The sequence below is a fragment of the Pholcus phalangioides genome, unplaced genomic scaffold (assembly GCF_987345545.1).
Source record: "Pholcus phalangioides strain wild (caught in Gottingen) unplaced genomic scaffold, Ppha-v1.0 ptg000011l_1, whole genome shotgun sequence".
Lineage (NCBI taxonomy): Eukaryota > Metazoa > Arthropoda > Arachnida > Araneae > Pholcidae > Pholcus > Pholcus phalangioides.
The window spans coordinates 12087659-12109791 of NW_028301604.1; the positions used below are offsets into that span (position 1 = coordinate 12087659).

At 37.5% G+C, this 22133-nt stretch overlaps 2 protein-coding genes across 3 annotated transcripts in view; both read left to right on the forward strand.

Moving 5' to 3' along the window:
* LOC149080068 (uncharacterized) overlaps positions 1 to 5784 on the forward strand; it is a 29519-nt gene extending 23735 nt beyond the window's left edge. For both annotated transcript variants that reach the window (XM_089239023.1, XM_089239022.1), the window contains exon 12: positions 4590 to 5784. In XM_089239023.1, the coding sequence (XP_089095149.1) occupies positions 4590 to 5056 (467 nt within the window). In that variant the 3' untranslated portion in view covers positions 5057 to 5784. The remainder of the gene's footprint in view (positions 1 to 4589) is intronic.
* An 8976-nt stretch (positions 5785 to 14760) lies between these two features.
* On the forward strand, positions 14761 to 15990 carry LOC149080069 (F-box/LRR-repeat protein 6-like). The gene has a single exon (XM_089238604.1). It carries the CDS (start codon positions 14761 to 14763, stop codon positions 15988 to 15990), a length of 1230 nt encoding a protein of 409 aa, XP_089094730.1.
* The last annotated feature ends 6143 nt before the right edge of the window (positions 15991 to 22133 follow it).

Here is a 22133-nt window from a genome sequence, read left to right on the forward strand (position 1 = left end):
GAGGCAGGCCTATCTCTAGTATGGTGTTGGCCTAAAGGGGCATTTGTAGGAAGATGAACAAGGAATCCAAACTTGCTGAGGTATTCGGCCAAAAGGAAGGTCAACTGGAAAAATGTTGATAAAGAACGAAAAGATTCTTTACAAAGAGAAGGAACCTAATTTTTCAGAAACCAGCTTCTGTAGAGACCTGAACCTGAAGAACCAGATGCACCCAAGTTCCCATAAGTTATACGATATCGAACCTTACCGAAGGATGGATGCAACTGGAAAAAATATAGTCCGGCTTTTTATCTGGAGAGACCTGCGGCACTTTTTGGGAATGCAGGCAAGCTGTTTTGAGATGAAGGTTTTGAGATGAGCAGGCATTTCAAAAGCAGGCCTATTTGTATTTAATTGCACTTATACGCGAAAGTGAAAACACCGTCATAACAAATCTGTCATAAAAAAAATACCGCCCATGTAAACATGCCACCCTAGGCAATACCTCCTAGATAGCTTACATACACTTACTAGACGTAGTACTCACATATACTTACTAGACGTAGTATCTAGGAGGTATTGCCCTAGGCAGCTGCCTCATTGCCTCATGCCTGGCGCCAGCCCTGCAAGGGTGCAAGGAGTGCAGTGCACCCATGCGGCAAGTTGTGAGCGGCGGCAGCCTGGGCTTTTGTTTAGACACAAAACTTTTTGAAATTTTCGAATAATAAGAATTCACAAGTCACCACGCGCTATCACTCTTTTAAGCCATACCGCAACAGTGAAGATGTTTGAGAAAACTTGAAGAACAGACCAAGGCAAGCGTGGAGTGGCGTCGGAGTCGGGAGTTCTGTGGGTGCTCTCAGGACCGCAACCAGAAACGAAAATCTACTGTTGCCCGGTGCCAGTATCCATATTTTGGCACTTTCCCCTCCCCCCTGTATTTTTGAACGCAAAAAAGAATAAACTGAGCACCTTACCTAGTCCATTGCTTAGGGCACCAGACCCTCCTGTTCTTCCCTAGTTGTGGCCCTTTGTACTCGAACAGCCACGGAAATCTGTGAAGTGGGTTTGAGAACACCCCAGAATTGATTCAGATAAATAAAAATTTCCTGCATGAAGATGAAGACGAACACCCGTGGGTTCAAGACACTTCCGACGCCCCTGCCCCAATCAGTAAATTCCCGGTAGCGGTCAAATAAAGGATTAGAAAAAATTCGATTTCTGACTTAAAAGGCTGTCCCAAATTGTTTGCACAGCGGATATTTCTGTAACCGTTGACATGCAAACATACTTTCAAACATACTTACAAAAACTTTTCACATGACGTGCAGTTACTTAAAACCTGAAAATTTATTTTAAGGTCGTACACATAAGAAAATGAAGGAATTATTTTTCATACAGTCCCCGTGTGCTCAAAGACCCAATCAAAAAGCTGTTACGAAGGTGAGCGCCCTAGAACAACATCTAATAGTTCAGGGCGCTCACCCGGCAAGTGAGAGGACGTGGGTTAGATTCCCCAAAAAGGCAGTTGAATTTTCTATCTTTCCTAAATTCATCATTGCATCGGCCAGCTATTGAAAACCTTCATATGAATAGCGAAGAGTGACATCGTCCTTGTATAGAAAGGCCACAAGAAGGCCCCTTCGTTCGCGCTCTCCAAAAGTGATCATTCCACTTTTCCGGGGCTTAGTTCATCCTGGATTGGAGTATGCCGTCAAGTTTTCGAGACCATACCTACAAAGGGACATAGACTTGGTCTAGGGGATGCAAAGAAGACCCACGCGTGCTCTTGATGGCACACGGGGCTTGAGCTATAAAGAGAGGCTTGATCTTTTGTAAATTTTTACATTGGAAGAGCGCAGGTGTCGGGGGGATATGATTAAAGTGTTTAAAATTTTTAACGGGTTGGATGAAATGAACCGTGAGTCAATCAACATCGTCAATCAACTGCTTCGATAAGGGGATACCAGTATCGATTAGTAAGGAATAATTCTAGGTAGTGGTGTCACAAGGAGTTTTTCTCTAACAGGGTTGTGAATAAATGGAATAGCTTACTTCTGGGGGCCGTTAATTCTAACACAATTGACACATTTAAAAAGAAATACGATAAACATATTGGTATAAATCGAGAAGTTATCCATACTTAGATGAGACAACCATAATTTTTATAGGCAGTATATTTATATTTTATCATAATTATTGGTTTTTTATTGCTCTTATTGGGTTGCTGTAGTTGTTGCTGGATGTATTCGACATCCATATTTTTTATGGGCATGTTTTTTCAGCCACTTCGTTGGACATTTTGTCTGTTGTGACCTTTGTATTTGGGTTTTTGAGCACACGGGGACTATAAAAAAGTAATTCTTTTATTTTCTTATGTGTACGACCCCTAAAATAAATTTTCAGATTTTAAGTAACAACACGTCACTTGAAAAATTTTTGTAATTGTCTGTTAAATCAACGGTTACGGATATATCCGCTGTGCAAACAATTTGGGATAGCTTGTATATATCCAATGCATGGAGCACCAGAACCCCCTTGTTTCTGGGAACCATGGAGAAACATGTTTTTTTAGCGTTTACAACGTTTAAGTCTATGTTGGAACTTTTTTTTTATGAAAGTTTTGGTTAATCTCTAAACTAAAGGCTCAGAAGGGGAAATAAAAGGAAAAAAAATTAGGAAAATCGATTCAAATCTGATTTTGGCCTTAGAAGGTTAATTCAAAAATGCAACCCCCAATGGAAAGGAAAATATGGTGGCTCATCCATAAGAGCTGTGATGTGGAAAAATTTATCTAGCATAATTAAGAACGGTGAAATAAGTCTGGATCCAAAAAAAAGCCGGACAGTTTCTTTAAAAGCGAAACGTATTGCCAAGCGTAGGGGGTCCGAGGGTCACATCAAAAGATTCCTAAAGTTACGCGGGACAAATTCAATGGGAGGGGTGAATCATTGGGACTGGGCATCGCCCTTCCCTCTTGATGACCATGCAATGAAAAAATTATGGTGGTGTTATAGAATTTGTGAATTTATTTTACAAAAAAAATATAGCATATATAATATGAATGAAATAGAATTATAAGTGATATATGTGAACATAAATCATTAGGTAATTATTAATTTGGCACATATAGAGCTCGCTCGCTCGCTCTGACGGTTTTGTCCAATAATACCCAACACAATTAGTCTGATATTAAAAAAAGCTTTTATCTTGGAATAGTAAATTCCTCAGCAAATTTATCCCAAGGTTTAACCCCTCTACCACTATTGATAGAAAATTTTCTGATGTAATTCAGGAAATTTTCTCTTATTGCTTCAAAGTGGAAACTACTCAGCACGCTCGTTGGGCATTTTGGCTGTTGTGGCCTTTGTATTTGTATAAGAATTCAGGTCAGATTTGATATTTCTGTAGATATACCAATTGTCCACACAATAGAAAGAATATCGGAAATGAATAAGAACTACTATCATAGTTTCAGATAGTGGAATGCTGATTTCATTTTTCTAATTGGCGTCTTGGTGGGCCACCAAAATGTCGTCGGCGGACCACGGGTTGAAGGCCCCTAGTCAAGAGCACTTTGTTGAAAACAATGGTTTGCGGCTTTAGGAGGATAAAAAATCAAGTTTATCCCAGAATTACCCCAAAGCCTTTTTAGCTTTCCACCACGGTCGTCTTTGGGGGCAGCACATGAGGCTTTTCACCCTGGTGGCAGGTGAGCTCGAGATACCTCAGATCCCAGGAAGAGCACAAGATTTCCTTCAAAATAAATATATTTTTCCCCCGTAGGAAAGACTATTTTACCGTGAAATTTAGTACCGTTTTCGAATTCACTAGAGGAACAACTTTATAAACAGCACTTAATTGAAAAAACATTTTTTAGCAATTTTGAAGTAAAAGCAGGCATAAAATATAAAATTCCCAATAAATAATTACAGGTCACGATTCATTCTCAATCAAAATAATACAACGAAAACACCTTTTACCATTTATTCTAACTCCGTGTCATAAACTAATAGGCTTTTCGCGTTTGATGTTATCAAAGACTGCATGGTAATCTAATCATACTAAGTACATTCGTATAACTACCTTTAGTAGCGGCAACAAGGGGGAGAGAAAAAGAAATTCAAGTCGTGTGTGTATCGAGCACCCCGTCACTGCTATTCTGCTACTTTCTCCTACAGGAAAGACCTTTCATTATTACCTTGTTAACAGTTCACTACTGTTTTAGAAATATCTTTTCAATACCAATTCTGATAACCTCCGCGTGATTATAACATGATCACCAAATGATAGCAGCTTTTCTTTTTATATTTTGTTTGAATTTTCGACAGTTTTATTCGTAAGCTGCTTACTTTGATGTAATTCTTATAAGCTGCCATTTGTCGCTTTGTCGCTGTTTGTAAAGAATAAATGAATCGCTCTACTAACAGTAAATTAAACCTCTATTGTCACGATACCAAATGCTAGAAACAAATCAGCCAAATGGGTTTTAACTGTGAAGCAAGAAAAATATTTATGAACTTCGTGAAATTTTTATTGAATACTAAAACTGACATGCACTCGAATTCGTGGAATAAATTTATTTAATATTTTTTATTGACTTTTCACAGATGTGCCCACTACTGAAACAGCTCAAGGACGTGATTACGCGGCCGTGGATTACGAAAAGAAAAGAGAATCCAGGTTAATGAAAGAACAAAAGTCAGAAGAAGGGGAAGAAACAGAAGAAGCAGATGACGAAGAAGAGGAAGAAAATGATGATTCTGCCTCTCCAGAAGTCCCTCCAAAGAGTGCAGATCTTGTGGAGACCAAAGATTCCTCCGAATCTGCAGAAAAAGAAGTCGAAGACGAAACAGAGACTCCGCCAATTGAATCAACAGAACCCGAAGTTGAAAAGAAGCCTGCAGCTGAAGAATCTACTGGTAGTGGTCGCAAAAGGACACGAGCACCAGCCGAATCAGAAAAACCAGCTATAGAGAAAACGAATCAGCCAAGGAGAATGAGATGGAGAGCTGAACCAACAGAAGAAGAGGAACCTCAAACTTCGCGGGGCTTAAGGAGAACCCGAGAGAAATAAGCCAAAATTTATAAGACTTGCTGAACTAACGAAATACCGAAAATCTGTTTACTGGAATATTGGTATCTTTTAACTTCATACCGTTGGTTGGATAAACCATTCAAGTGTTCCTCCCTGTGGGCACCAGCATTGCGTAGGCCTATACAGTGAATGTGATCCTTACGGAAATGAACCATGTGATGTTATGGATTCAGAGAGTTTGGAGTTATTATTTTAATTGACTATACAATTTCGGAAATTTCTATTGTCCTCTGAAATATTTCGAGTTTTGTTCCATGGGGGGGGGGTGGTTCCAGAGGACCTCTTAGAAGTATTAAAAAAAAGAATTGAATGCTCACCTCACCAACTAGTTACCGGTATACGAACTTTCCCTCGTGAAGCATCTATTAAAGATGATCAAATAATGCACTGAACGAATGTTTTAAATCACCTGCGTGAATAATAGTTAATTTCTTCTAGATGTATCAACACAATCCTAATTGCTAGATCTCTCTCTGTAATTCATATAGATGTGTATCGCTCATCAGTCGATTGTCAACAAATTCTATTTTTGTTTCCCTTAAACATTATATGGTTTGAGAACTCTTTGTTCGTATTCACAACTTTTTGTTCTTATTTCGAAGAGCATAGATTTAATTTTTCGCTATAAATTTGACAACTACGCTGTTTATGGATCCATGCTGTCATGGTCATATTGATGTAAATAAATTAAACCTATGAAAAAAAAAGTTTTATAAAAATAACATTTTTTTTAATTCATTCAAAAATGTGTCTGCACGTGTGTGTGTAAATGAAATTGAAGAATATAACTAAGCTTTCTAGTGGTCGTCATCGGAACATGCAGCATTTAAAACAGCTTCATAATGTTATGGAAGTTTGTTTCTATGATTAACTGGACATAGGTATTCCAACCTTCGAGATGGAAATTAGTTGTCAATGGTGCAAACGTTGATTCTTCTTTTTAAGAAGTTCTCAACATTGACCTACAAAACATAATATAGTTACCAAAATATATATTTCAGTCACAGAAAACATTATCTTTAGATTAAAATATAGATATTCTGAACATACATTACAGTGTTTAAAGTGTTCTCGGCGTTTTGAGATTAAGCGTTTTATTTTTCATTGCTGTTTCCATATTCCTTTTTCATTTTATTAAGTAGAACTAGGTTTTTGTTGTATGGAAAATTTATTCATTCAAACGAGTAATTGCTTTGACATAATAGGCAAAGATGATCTTCAGTTGTCTCTCACAACTAGGGCCGCAACTAGGGGGGCAGAAAGCGGATCTAGTCAACACCAGATTTGGTCAACCAAAGCTGGTGTTGATCTAGTGATCCGGGATCGGTTCAGAAAGGATTCGAATTCACCATTTAAACACAGCTCTTTTAACATTACACTGGGAAACCAAAATACTTGCCCAAGACCTCCTAGACAATAGTCTAGGAGGTCTTGTCTCCACATTTTCATGCGGAGGTTGCCAGATCTTGTCATGCATTTAACATGAGCTCCATTGGCCTCCACTGCCACAACTTGATCAGGCTCGCATTCTCTTCATAATTTACAATTACAAATTCATCATTTGGAGCCATATAACTATCACTCCGGAGCTCATGGTTTATTGGGTCCTCGAAGGCCTCATCAGTGTTTGACAAGTTCAGTGAAGTATCAAAAGCCAAGGAATATCCACCTTCATCTTCTTCGCTTTACGAGAAACTTTTTTTTTTAAGCAAATTGTAACTTGAGAAATAGATTGCAAGTTAAGTTTTTCAATCTCTTCTGCTGAAATACTTTAACCTGGCTCTACATCAAGCTTCTTTTTTCTTCTCTTTACGGATGTCTCTTAGCCTACTGCTTGTTTCCTCGTCATTTCAATATATTTTATAAAGGTGTCTGAAATAGCACTTGCATCTGGACCTGTGGCATTAGGATCAGAATATGGTGGCAGGCATTCTAGGACAGCGGTGCGCGAACCGTGGGTCCCACTAGAAATGAACTAGGAGGGTCGAGAGAGATTCTCCAAAATAAAAACTACCAAATATGAAATTCATTTTTATTTAAAAATATGTTAGAACTAAAAAATGACTTTATTCAGCTGAGCTAATTACCATGTATCATACAATGTGATTTTATCAAATTCTACTTGTACAATAATGAATATATCGGCTCCGTCATGCCAGAATCACGAATATGCAATGTCCTGGCAAAAAAAAAGTACGTGGGAGAATCACCCGATTTCAAAATTTTGTATTTCTTAAAAATTATGAACACAGAATAGAATGATAAGTAATATGTAAATATACGGGGGAGGGGGGGAATGTGTCTACGCTTTATGAACAATTTTTTTTAATGGTCGATTTCAAGTGTAGAATAATTTTGCAATTGGATGATTCTTTCTTAATCACCTTGTATACGAAAATCAAGGACCATACACCTCGCTACACTTCCATCTTGCATAAGGGACACAGTACATCAAAAAACAAAATAAATATTTGAGGCATTCCATTCCATAACTCACTCATGAACATTTTTTTATAATTTGTGTTATTGGTACCACTCGTTTCTAAGGAAAAAGCTGCACATTTTTCAAGGTTTAATCCTTTCCAAAAAACTTCCTCTTTCCTATTTTAATTTAATGTTAAATATTAGGAGGACTTATGCATGGGATACAACAAAGAAACATTTTATTGAGTTCCTATAAAATTGACCAAAACATGATGAGTGAGTTTTAGAATGGAACGCCTCATTTATATGATATTTTTAAAAAAAATTGAATATCTTTGGACGTCAATATCGCCTAATTAAAATCGGAACAAGCGTTCCGAAAAGGGCTTTCGGGACAGCACGTTTATTGGCAAAAAAAATTGAAATGTCCCAGGGACATATGGTCAGTCTATGTAGGGGTCGCCGATAAAATTTTTGGTTAAACTTTACACTGTTGTTGACATGTCTTTTAAATCGGTGTTGCTACTCCGACCAGAAAATGCACTCAAGGATTGAAAAAATGTATTTGTTGACAATATATATATATATATATATAAAATTTATTTAGACTTTTTGTACTGTACTTGGTGCGCAGAGTGTACTGTGTGGGCGTGTGTGTGTAAGGGTGTTTACTGCATTACACTTCTGCGTACTGCACAGAAAGTAGCAACACCGACAACATTAACACTATCAGTGGTAAAAATTATGTGTTACAAAATATCGATGTTATTAAACGAATTAAGAAGAAAAAATCTGAAGACGAGTTCAAAAATATATTGACGTCGATTTTGAACGAGAAATAAAAAAATATATATATTGTAGCGATTTTTCAAAATGTCTTGAAAATATATCGCGATAGAGAGTTATCTCTACCGCGGTATTTACCAGTAAAATGATATCCTTATATTGAGATGAGTTTAACATTAGAATAAAGGCATTTCCGAGCAATATTTCAGAAAAATATTGTAGAGATTTATCGTAGCACCGAGTACTTTTATAACGAGGTATATATATCACTGTGAATAATTTTTCTAATCAGTATGTGTAATTAAATAACATTTTAAATGATAACGCTGTCTCTGAAACATGTTTCAAAATTAAGTAACGTAATTTAGAGAATTATTATTCATTATAATGAACAACTTCATGAATTAATAATGACTAAATAATTTTCAATTCCACTAATCTGCCTCCGTTGCTCTCGCCTTCATCAAAAAATGTACGCGCGAGCGCGCGGCCATGTTTATTTCTGTAACATAAACTCAACGAGTTGTTTCCAGTCCTCGTTAGCTAACGCTTCGCGTAGCGATGACGATAACCAAGATTGCTAGTAACGCTGTGAGAAAAATCAACCTTTAACGATAGTAACGTAAATCTATCCCACAATGCACAATGCACCACAAACCCCAAACACGTTTGAAACGCGGGCATAACGACATGAGCGTAATAGACCCCTAAGTCATTTTGGAAGCTGTGAATGTATGTGTTGTAAACCTAACGTGAAGTCTGTTTCTGCGTAATGCTTGTTATATCTAGTGCTGCCATCTGTCATCAATTTTTCTAACTATGAGCGAAGTGTAATGACTGAATAATTGTATTGTTGTAGGACTATTGCTCTCTGTGGCGACACTTTTCAACGGGGAGATCAGCTCGCATTCACGCCTCGAAGTTGGAAACCACAGAAAACCAACTCCAGGAGACACCGACAGCAACCGGGGCATATCGCTTTTTACGGCCGAGATACCCTGTGAGGGGATGGGTTGAAGCGGAAAGTTTTGGCCAGAGGTGGGAAGGAAAGAAAAAGAAAAGATAGACATACAGAGTCAACCCTCTGTTTACGAACTTATTCCTTTCTTGAAGTCCATTCGCAAACCGAAACAGTAATGCAAAATGAATTTAAATCCATTCCGAAGATTTCTAGTGTGAATTTTTGATACAGCTCCTGTGTACAACGTAAAACCAATAGAAACCATTAAAATAACACTTAAAAAATTCCCCTAAAAATATGAAAGATATGAAATAAAAACGATGACAGGACTATGTGTGTTTTCATTAATATCATCTACATTCTCAGTGTCAAAACCCTCAAATTGATGTTTCTGTAAGACCCTTGCTGCCAAGCTTTGTCAATGAGAACTATGCAATGTAAGATATTAAAATAATGTTTTCACAAGTTTTATTGAGAGAGAGTTTTCGTTCTGTGTAAAATTTTATTGCCAAACATCTGTGAAAAATTAATTTCATATAGTGCAGTGGTGCACAACCTTTTCGGCCTGAGGGCCAAATGTTCAAGATAGCTACCGCTATGGGACACAAACTGGTATGCTTATAATGTTGCGTGAATTGATACCTTCTGTTGGGAACACCTTTCGTGGGCATGGGTCGGATGCATGGCCCCCACATCCTGGAGCAGGGCCCCTAGGCTGGAATGTTTTGTGGGCCTCCCAAATCCAGACTTTCACGGGCCCCTTTATGATGAATTTATAGCGTGAAAAACAAAAAAAAGATGAAAATCGTCCCGGACCCCAGGGCTGGAGCCCTGTCAGCCCCACCCTTGTGGGGGACCATGGCCGGATGAATCTCATTGGAGGGTCGCATTTGGCCCGCTGGCCGGAGGTTGTGCACCCCTGGTGTAGTGCTTTTTAAAGTTTGAAATGACCTGCTGATTCATGAGCTGGATATGAGGAGTCGTATTTAGGAGTGGGAACTTTTTCCTCTGATGAAATATAATTCTTGAACCAATTCTTCTGTCAAACAAAAAAAAAATCGTCATATGACTACAGGCTTCTGAAATATGCTTCCGGCGAGATTTAGTCCGAGTTGATTTGTTTGAGTGAATTGTTCATAAACTAAATTGTTTGCAAACCGAGCCGTTCGTAAATCGAGGGTTGAGTGTAGATATTTGTCGCGCATATTTTGCATGTTCAACGTTTTTTATTCACTTAATAATGCATTGAATTTACTCTGGTTTACAGTGTAGTCCTTCAATTCCCACTTTTTTGCGATTTCTGGCATAATTGACAGAGCGGGAGCTGTTTTGGCTTGGTGGTGATGTTGGCATAATTCACAGTGTTTTCCTTGTTTAGCAATAATTTGTGATCTCCAGTATTTTCTCGCATCAATCCTTTAAGCGGTTTTTAAAATTTTTCTGATCCGCATTATAACTGTCACAGTAGAAATCGACTAAACCTTCTAGAGATTTCCACCTATTTTCAAGAATAAATTTCATTTTGCGATTTGCGTGAGCTGATAAATGAGGCTTTTTGGATCACGTGATGTTTCCCTCTTTATTTGAGGGAACATACAAACCGTATCCAAGGCAACCAACATGGCGACTTCTTCGGCAGCTCATGAAAGATTGAAAGAACAAATATAAATTAAAGAAATGTAGAAATGAAATAGATTTTTTTCCATTGATAGGTATTGAATATTTTTTTGATTTTTTACAGTATTTCCATTTTTTTTAAAGTTAAAGTTATCTATCTCTACCTGTGTCTAATTATCTCAACTGCTGCAGAATTATTTCAATGTAATTTATGAGCCATTATTAATTTTTAAAAAAAACTTTACCCATATCAATTGATGCAGTTGAATATTAAAAGGCAAAAAGAGGACCTAAACATAAGACTTATGAGCTCTCGAAATGAAAACTTCAAACTGTTGTGAACATGCAATGTTAAAAATATAATAATAATTCGTCTCTAATTAACTATAAGGGTTTTTCATTTCTCACATGATATCCGTTCACGTGCGTTTGGCCTACAAATACAAATACAACGCCACAACAGGCAAATTGCCCAACGAGGTGACTGACTTAAGAACATCATGGATCCCCGAGCCATTTTTTGGAGGCCCTACCTACTACTGCTACACCACAAATGCACCCTCCCCCCAACGAATCAGTACATGCGGGAATGTGCGTGTACGTGTAGTGCAACCTGACGTAAAGTTTGTTTCTGTGTAATGCTTGTTATGTGTAGTGCTGCCATCTGCCACCAGTTTTTCTAACTGTGAGTGAAGTGTTATGATTGAATGATTTATCGTTGTAGGACTGTTGCTCTCTGTGGCGAGACTTTTTAACGGGGAGATCGGCTCGCATTTGCGCCTTGAAGTTGGGAACCACAGAAAACCAACTTCAGCCGACCACCACTGTGGGGTTCGAACCCGGATCCTCGCATCGCGAGTCCGTCACTATAACCACTCGACCACCACAGCGGCCTAGTATGTTTTTGATTCCTGTATTGAATCATATCAATGAATCCTGTACTCAATCGAATTGAAGAAATAATTTTAGGATAAATGAAAATTTACAATTAACGAAAAAATAGTCACAATTACTGAAAGCAATAATTGCAGAACTACTGATAGAAATCAGAATTATTGAGAATAACTTACGAATTGTAAAGGGTATTTTCAGAATAGTTAAAAGTAGGCCTGTAGCCAGAAATTTCGTTCGGAGGGAAGACCACTTTCATTTCGGTGGGACCAAAGTGATAGAACAATAGATTTAGGCCATCTTTTTCTTTTTTTTTCGGTCATTTTCTCACATTTCGGGGGGGGGGGCTAGGGGTCTGGTCCCCCCCCCCCTCGCTACGGCCTTGGTTAAAAGTAATAATTTATGAAAAAAATTAAGTTTTCGAAAGAAATAATTTCATAATTGATGAAAATTTTTTTAGTATTTCCTGGTATTTACCTTATTCGTTGACGATTTTTTGAATATTATTATGATGTTCGGGTTAAAAATATGATATTGAGAACGACTTGGGGCGAATGATATTTGTGGGAAGGATGAGATGATGGGTCACCGGGACCGGCTGTTTGTTTACTTGAGCACCAACACAGTTCAAAAGAAACTAGACAGAACACCTCCTCCCCTCCCCTACGCATCGCACAATAATACTAAATTATTACAGCATCACATCGTTAACCCGCAATTTGCTGCATTTAGCGATTGTAAAGACCCATGTTATTACCCCACATTATTTGACATGTTATTTTATACAAGGATGACGTCACTCTCCGCTACCATACGAAGGTTTTTAACAACTGGCTGTTGAGAAAATATATTTTGGAAAGAAAAAAAATTCAACTGCCCCTGCGGGGAATCGAACCCACGTCCTTTCACTTTCCGGGTAAACGCCATCCTTGTATAAGTCGCCATCTGGTGGCAGCGTCAGCAGTTGTGAGCTTGGCCTGAGTCTGGTCCGGCCGTCCATGTACGGTCTCTTTCAGTGTACACGAGCTCCAAGGGAAGATTGAGAGATTCGGTGCCTCTATAGTCTAGTGGTCTAGGGCGTTCACCCAGAAAGTGAAAGGACGTGGATTCGATTCCACGCAGGGGCAATTGAATTTTCTCTCTTTTCAAAATATATCTTCGCAACAGCCAGTTGTTAAAAACCTTCGTATGTTATTTTATGTAACAAAAAAGGCGCATTAATACAAAACCTGCAATTTTTTGTCACCCCTCAGAGCTGGTACCCGGTGCCGGCCGCACCCCCACACCCGCCTTCCTACGCCACTGGATGGCAGCACTGAAAAATCAAACACAACACTATGCACTCAGACTGTTAGGTACACACACAGTTACACTTCCAGCACAACTCACTAGATAATAAATCGCCCATAGATGGTGATAGACCTCAGTTGTGCTCGGTTTGAAAGAAAGAGCACTCGCGATAGCGGACAGTAAAATCCAGGAAAACTCCAATTTATTAACTTTTGGTCATAAATCGTGAATTTATCACATTCAACAAGATTAGGTCCCAAGCTCGTGTTGGTAAATATGATAAATCATCAATTTATTACTTAATTAACTGATTGCTCTAGGATGGTGAATTCGAATGGTAATGTGTTGATTTTGTTTGTTGATACCTTGTGACATTATAAGACTGATAATGTTTTGTTGCGAATGTTTTTATCTTCTTCACACTTATTTTAATTTTAATTTATATATGTTTGGTGAAATGTGTTTCAAAATAACAAAAAAATATGTTTGGCGCACGTTTCATGTATGGATTAAAATAATTAATTGAAATTAATTAATAATTAATGAAGAGATGAAAGCTTATAATTAGCATACGAAGGTTGTAAATTTTTCATATTTATCAGACTTTCTAACTTTATTTGGGAATTACACATATTCGCTGGTAAAAGTGATAAAAATGTAGTGAAATTTAATCACTTTCTTTGTTGAGACGATTGGTGATTATGCATAACCACCGGTGTATCACTTTTGCAGTAATTAAAATGCATAGGAACCAATAGCAAAGAAGAAAAAGGTCGTATAAATGAGGTGCCATTATATATTGTTACTCCCCATTAGCGGACAAAATTTTTGGTCCCATGGGTGCCCGTTATCGAGAGGTTCTACTGTATATTCAAAGCAATTAGGCCGAACGCACGTGAACGGATAGCATGCGAGAAATAAAAAGCACTCATAGCTGTAATTAGAGACGAACTATTATTATATTTAACATTGCATGTTCACAAGAGTTTGAAGTTTTCATTTCAAGAGTTCGCAAGTCTTATTTGGTCATATTTTTTTTAGAAAAATAATTTAAACAGAGGCTCTCATATCAAGGGCGTAGCGAGGGGGGGAGGGGGGACTTGGGGGTCTGGTCCCCCCCGAAATGTGAGAAAATGACAGAAAAAAGGGAAAAGATGGCCAAATCCATTGTTCGGTCACTTTGGTCCCCTCCCGAAATGAAAGTGGTCCCCCCCCCCAACGAAATTTCTGGCTACGCCCCTGTCTCATATACGTCCCATGGCGTTTTCCTTTATAATCTAGCTCAGCTCATGTTTGTTTGGAATCAGCGCTGCCAGCCGTGACGTCACCACTATAACGCGTCCTATTTCCAAAATAAAGTGGATCAAGTTAGACGAGATATCTCGGGATTGTCGCTATAATGGTCAACAATCTTGATTTCAAGTCATATGGTCATTGTGGTGATATAGTCAAAGGCATAACCGATGTTTTAATATCGATTACCATCATTCACAAATGGTTATTCCACGAATTTTCCTTTCATAAGCCATTGTAAAGTCTCAACTTAATTTTCTGTCTGTTTGGTTCTTAGGCAAGGGTTAACCGGAAGTTTATAAAATTTTACCTTTAGTGTTCCACACACGTCATAATCATCGTGAAAGAGACAATCCAATTGAGAAATGCTATAAATTTTGATTCGACTCGTGTAAGATATTAGATGTAATTGATATCAGAAATGAATCGTAAAACGTCGATCACTGATCTTCCCGAAGAAGTTCTAGTCCTGGTTTTCGCCGAATACATACAGTCTGAAGGACTCGGCTACTTTCTCAAAAATGTGGCCGTAGTATGCAAGAAATGGAGGATAGCTTCGCAGTATGGTCCATTCTGGCGAACAATCAACGATCCCACTTTAGATCGAGAACAATTATTGTGGCTGAGTAAAGCCGGATATCTGGCATCAACTCAAGTCTTGAAATTGAGTCATCAAGCTGAGCATTTGTCTGAATGGGATATTGCCCATATTGCTGAACATTGTCCGAAATTGCAAGCTCTGAAACTAGTCAACAACAAGCTGACCAGTGATGCTCTTCAAGCGATTGGGAAAAAGTGCCCAAAACTTGATACATTGTGGTTGTTTGGGCTTTCCAAAGAAGGCGGATCGTCCTTCTGCACAAGTAGTTTGTTGGATCCTTTTCTTCAGGTTCGTGGGTCGTATTTGAAGTATTTGGATTTGTCTGGAAATATCCTCATCGATAGCTTCGATTGGGATTTGATGGAACGAATTGCAGAGACTTGTCACGCTTTGGAAGAGTTCTTTTTCTATGTACGCCCGGATCATCATTTTGAATTTCATTTTCCTATCGCCAAATTCCAAGAAGGCTGTCCTCGAATGAGAGTTCTGAAGCTGAAGTTGAGCTATTGCGATTACTGCTCCACTCGAAGAGGTACCGAAACAAGAGGATTTCCTCATTTGGAAACATTCCGTGCTGATATTTTATATCTTCGAGATGGGGATTTGAGGTTGATACTACATTCTTCAGCTGAATTGAAAGAGTTAGAGCTTAATGACTGCCCCCATATTACAAGCAAGAGCATTCTAGATATACCGTCGTCGAAATTGCAAAAACTGTCTTTATCGGGTATGACAGCAGTTGATCTCCAGAGTGTTTTGACAAAATGGAAATTGTCTCTGAAAAATCTCATTCTACACAATGATAATGGTGGCAGAGAAGCTGTTGATGCTGCGATGAAAGTGTTATCGCAATCTATCCCAGTTGCACCTATTGAATCGATCGATATTTCATTCAGTTATGTCAGCTTTTCTGTTCTGGTGGCCCTGATTCAAAAATGTGTTCGTCTGAAAGAACTCTGCACATTGTGTTGCAGGTCTTTGCCGAGAAATGCATGCCGTAAATATTGTTCTCGTGCTGAGGTTGAGCGCTTTTCTGAATTTGGAGCTTGATTTCCTTTCTAACCTTCATCAATTTGAAAGGAACGTTGTTATGAAACATGCCATTGAACTTGGCTATAAAAAAATGAAAATTAAGTAACAGGATATATGTATGTTCATTGTACTTAAGAGTTCTGTGTGGAAATTGTTTATACTGCTTTTTCATCCATGGCTAATAAGTGTTATGGTATTTTCAAGTGTCATTGTTTCCAGAAAAACTGAGTTATTGTTTCCTATATTGATTAATATTAGTGATTGCAATCTGACAATTACCTGTGAGGATCAGTGCCATCTTAAGGCATGGGCCCACCCGGGCACCTCAAGAGAAAAGGGGGCCTCACAAAAATGAGATCTGGTTGAGATTTTCGAGAATTTGCCTGGTAGGGCTTCAGAAAAATCATTTGGCCCGGGGCCCATGATACTTTTAAGACGGCCCTGGTGAGGATGATATGTATCTGTATCTTTGTCCCAAGCTTGTATAACTTTTCGGTTTGGTTTCTGGATCCTTCACAAAATTCTGAATCGAAAAGATGGACCCTTCACAACATTTTGGATTTGATAAATGGACCCTTCACAACATTTTGGATTTGATAAATGGACCCTTCACAAAATAAAAAGGAAACCATAAATTTGGCATTCCATTTCTTTTGTGATTAACTAGATTATTTCACTTCCCATAAAATTATGATCCTTTTCACAAAAATAAGGAAAATTTTTACAAAAACAGTACCCTAAAAAGAAAAAGTCTAAACGAACCCCCTGTATATACAAAGGCAGGGCTTGACATGACAAAATAATGTAGGAACCAGAAAATTTTAGGAGCCATCATTTTTTGTTTTCAAAGAAAAAAAGATTTAAAATATGTAAACTATTCCAGGACACAACAGTCCCCTTCCATGTGGATAGATACTCTGATCATGGGCGAAGATACAGGGTTGTGAGGGGGCATTGCCCCCCCCCCATCCCCCAGACTTCCAAGCCTACGCTTATGACTAACATGAATTCCAAAAATTTTGTGTGTCTAATTTAGTAATGGCATATAGAAAATTTTAAGCGCCCTGGGATTTATCCGGCCTTGTACAAAGGGAATGTGACAATGAAAGCGCTATTCTTTCTAATTATATTTACAACTGGTAATTAGCAAGAATTGTCAAATTCTGGGGGCTAGGTCATCATAGCAACAACCAAAAAAATGTAATTGGCACTTAAAATTTTCTATAATGATTATTAAATTGGAACCTTAGAACTGAACCTGCAGCACAGTTTCCATGATTTATGTCAGTGTCTACTAACAGTGAAAAGGGTTGGCAAGTCTAAGAAAAGTCTGGAGGTAAATTCCTAATGTGCTGTTTATTGCTTTTTGGCAAATTTTTTTTATTGCTAGACCCGATTGGACGCTATTCTCTCTGGTTAGTGGTGGAATGATAGGAACACTCTATAATGTTTAATATGTACCAGAGAAAATTGTGCTGGCAACATATGGCTGAAAACAGTTGGTTTTGGATAGGTTTTTCTTTGGAAGAAGAAGAGAGATATTGGTTGATATATTAGTTTATTTGATTTGTCAACCCGGTAAATAGCTGAGTGAAAAAGCTTGAAAAACTTCTTGACAAACTTGGTACTGAATATTTTTTTTAATTTGATTGGTAGCTCTATCAGTTTTTGAAAACCCTGTGAAATATATTTGAAAAAAATTTCACTCATAATTTTTGAATTTTTTTTTTCCTTCATTCTAATGAACTTTTTTAATCAAATGATGTATGATGTTTTTATATTTTTTGATAAAATGCATTTTGATTTACCTTGGGAGTTAGATACAGTAAAACCTTGGTAATCAAATATATATAGGTATATGAATGTCAGAGTTCAGTATCGGGGGCATATGCAATACCTCAGGCCTGTCATTTGGGGGGGGTCAGGGATTGTCCCCCTGGCTTTTGAAAATACATTAAAAATGGTATGTATATATACACATACATTGAGTACATGTTCTTTGCCACCCCCTGGAAAAGTTGAAATGACGGCCCTGCAATACCTGCCTTTGGGAGAGAGACGAAAATCTCTTCCAAAGAAATCTTGAGCGACATTGATTATAAAAAATAATAGCAAAAAACTTTGAAAAATTGTTTGCCTTTAAAATTCAAACTTTGGATGTATTGGATGAAATAATTTACACGAAATAATTTTTGATGCATATGTATGGCTTATACAAATCTTCAAGTTTTCCATGTCATTTTACTGGTGTTGCGGAGCAAAACCTACTAGAGCAGTGGTTCTCAATCTTTGAAAGCTTGCAGCCCGATAAATCGCTTGCGTAAGTGAAAGGCCCGGTCATTCACACAACTAACGAGAAATTAATGGGAAAATTAATCTACTGACGACCCGGTGTGAGTAGTGTTAGGGCCCTGCAGTTGAGAAACACTGTACTAGAGGACATGGCATCCACATGAAGCTTGTGACGTCACTGAAGTAGGCCATCTCACCTATATCCATTGGATATGCTACAAAAAGGGTTAATATGGCACATGCGTTGGCCTGCTATATCCAATGGCTATAGGTGAGCTGGCCTACTTCAGTGACATCACAAGCTTCATGTGAAGGCCTTGTTCTCTAGTAGGTGTTGTGCTGGGGCACTGGAAAATATGGCTGGCACGAGAGAGAGTAAGAACTTTGTCTCAAGTCATTCCTGAATTCAGCGATTGTAGAATTTTGAAAATGTCACTGATTTAGCGTTCATCACAATTATCCCAACAGATGTAAATTCTGCCTTTTTTTTTTGCTTTGTGGCTTTTGAAAAATGTTTAAAAACATTGTTATACACTCACACTAACTTAAGCTTACTAAGCTTTCTAGCCTCCATCATTGTTTGTACAATTGCAGATTTGTGATTTCTATTGTTAAGGAATCGAATTGTTGCCCAGGAAACTGCTGTCAGTTAAACAGATTTTTTTTTTTTTTGGATAATCAAGGTTTTACTGTATTTAACATAAACGTAGTTTGTGTTTTAATGGGAAAATAGATGATTTTTTTCCCCCGGATGCAGCTTATTTTAGAAATAGTCATATTCTGATTTTTTTTTACTTTTATTTTGTTATATTATATCGATGGTTTTTAACTATGTACTGGTCATTATCAAATCACTTGCATCAAGTGACTTAAATCTTGAATATTTCCAAATGACGTCACATGAAAAAAAAATGTAATTATGGAAATGCTAAACAATAAAAATTGTGAATAGCTTCTGGAAATGAGCATGTTTAAAAAAATATATGAATTTCTAGTGCTTGAAAACACTGACTAGATATGCTATCATACACAACCTGAATAGTATGAACCTCTTTTTTCAATATCAATCCAGTTTGGCATGTTTAAGAATGTTTCCTTTTTTAATGCTAAATGTTTTATTCGAGGGAAAAAAATAGTTACTGTTTAGATGTATGTATTTGTGGAAATATGTCATGTACATGTATTGGAAAAATCTTGTCATGAAATATATATATTGTTGAGATTTTAAAATAAAATTAGTAAAAAAAGTTTTTTTTTTTCATTTTATATCAAAATTTATGCATTTAGATAAAGTTAATAATAATGTGATATCTATCACCACTTTAGTTTATATTGTTTGAAACTAGTCTTGTGATAAACAATAGCTCGGTCTTCCAAACATTTTTTTTATGTCTCGTCACTCCCTCAAAATTTTTTCTCATTGTGGGCCATTGCTAAGCCATAAGATCCATAAGATCCATGCCATAAGATCCTATGGTGCATTTGTAGCATCTATCATGTCCCCCCCCCCCCCCCAAGAGACCGTATTATGCACTTTTGGAAACAGACTGCATCCGATTTTTTTTCTGGCATAGCCAGGGCCGGATCTTGAATCCTGCGAACTACGCGGCCACAGAAGGCCCCAAGTGAAGAAAGATTTTTTAGGGTGCCAACTGAAGGGGGCGTGACTTTTGAATGACAGCTTTGAAAATCAAATCTACTCTCTGTGATAAATCTATTAAAATGAATTTTACTATAGTATCTTAAGTTATAGGCAAAGGATGTTTGGTGAAAACGCTTTAACTTAAAAGCAAGTATTTGACTTATGAACTTGAAACATAAAACAAAAATTCATAAATAAAAACTTTAATGCTGTGAACAAGGTGAATTAAACTGGATTGTCATACTTTCAGATTTCACCAAAGTTTTGCTTACAAAGTTAAATAAAGACAAAGATAATGGAAAGTGTGTGTGTTATATATACTCTTGTACGATGCAGTTGAAATTTATAGCCCCCCATGTCACATCATACCCGGTTGGTGCCAGAAATTTTCAATGACCAAATCTTACGTTTCTAGGCTTTACACCTTACATGAAAAAACTGTTATTGGAGATATAACGCCAAACTTGTTTATAGCACTAGTATTCTTCAAAATAAATGGTAGTGATAAATCAGTGTTGAACTGTACTTATGACATTTTGATAGTGGTACATACTTTGAAAAATATTGAGAGGGCTAGAATCCCAATGTTTCTATAGATATTATGGAGATGAGCTGTCATTGTGCATAGGCAGAGATCATGTCAATTCATATTTTTTTTATATAACATTAGATTAGTTGGCTCAGTCATTGACACTCCCCCTCCCAGTTTCTCCGCCCATAATAAAAGAGGGGTGCGCTCATGGGCAGAATGCAAGTTTACGCTTATGCTTCTGAACCATCTTCACATAAAGCTCATGCTACAGTTGTAGTTGAACCAGTTTGTCAGATAGAACATTTTTTTTGTAGATTTACAATACGGAAGAAAGCAGATATACTTTGCCCAATAATACTCAAACATCACCTATGAATAAGGCAAATATACGGAAAATACAAAACTCCTAATGCATTTTCAGCACAAAGTGGGTGTCGTATTCAGAGGAAACATGCATCATTCCTACTCATGCTGACCAAGGATTCCACTCTCAGGGTGGTATTCACCGACATTGTTTAATCTATAGTCACACACAGTTTTTGGATATATAGTTTAAAACCATGCGATGTGTACCACCCTTAGATTGAATACCAAATCTTAACTCTTGGTTGCTCAGCAGAAAAAAGTATGTCTGTGCTACGGTTACCCGATTCAAAAATAAAGAAAGGAGGATGTCTGTGCACACCCTTAGGGACTTTTCTCAATTTTCACAACAGATAGTGCCACTATTCTGACCAATAAAACCAGTCACAACTAACTTTTTCTCAACTAAAACAGAATCGCAAAACAGAAAAAATTCTGGGAATTTCAATGGCTATTGGTGAATGGAAAAAAACCATAACAAACACTTGTGTCAATGAATGTTTCAAAGTGTAAAAAAAAAAATCCAGGGAACCTGAAAAGGATGACAAAAAGGGTTACTTTTCCGAAGGGTAGGAAGATAACCGTCTGTGCTTCAGAAAACCCCTTCAAACCATGGGCGGAGATCTAATGTATGTGTATATACAGGGTGATTATAAAAAAACTATCCCGACATATGGGCCCCTAACTATCATACCATTCACAGAAACTGAATGAAATTTTGGCATAAGGTATTTTGAGGTATGCGCTCAAGAATGATATGGAAAACAACAGTGTCACTCTAACAGTTACGGTTACAGTGAGAAAATTTTGAAAATATCAAATGGACACACCAAGTTTTTTTGTATTGGAATGTGATCTCCATTGTGAAAAACCCTAAATAGCGTTCGAACGGCAACTGTAGCATGAAAATCACCGGCGGTAGATAGGCTAAAAGTGAGGACAACAAATAAGGACAGAGAAGCAGCATAAAATAAAGCATTTTATTGTGTTTCACAAATTTTCCACATGACCTTGTGGAGGACTAATCAGGCTGGGATCTCAGCCGAAGAAACGGTGTGACGAATGAAACGAACATTAATGCTCTGGTGCGCGGCAAAGTCCTTTTTACTTTTTCCTTGCCTAGCTCTGGGGATTTTCATGCTACAGGTGCCATTCCAATGCTATTTAGTGTTTTTCAGTATGGAGATCGCATTCCAATACAAAAAACTTGGTGTTGCCATTTGATATTTTCGAAATTTTCTCACTGTAACCGTAACTGTTAGAGTGACACTGTTGTTTTCCATATCATTCTTGAGCTCATACCTCAAAATACCTTATGCCAAAATTTCATTC

Coding starts and splice junctions, on each gene's coding strand:
- LOC149080069 (XM_089238604.1), top strand. CDS start 14,761: ATGAATCGTAAAACGTCGATCACTGATCTTCCCGAAGAAGTTCTAGTC.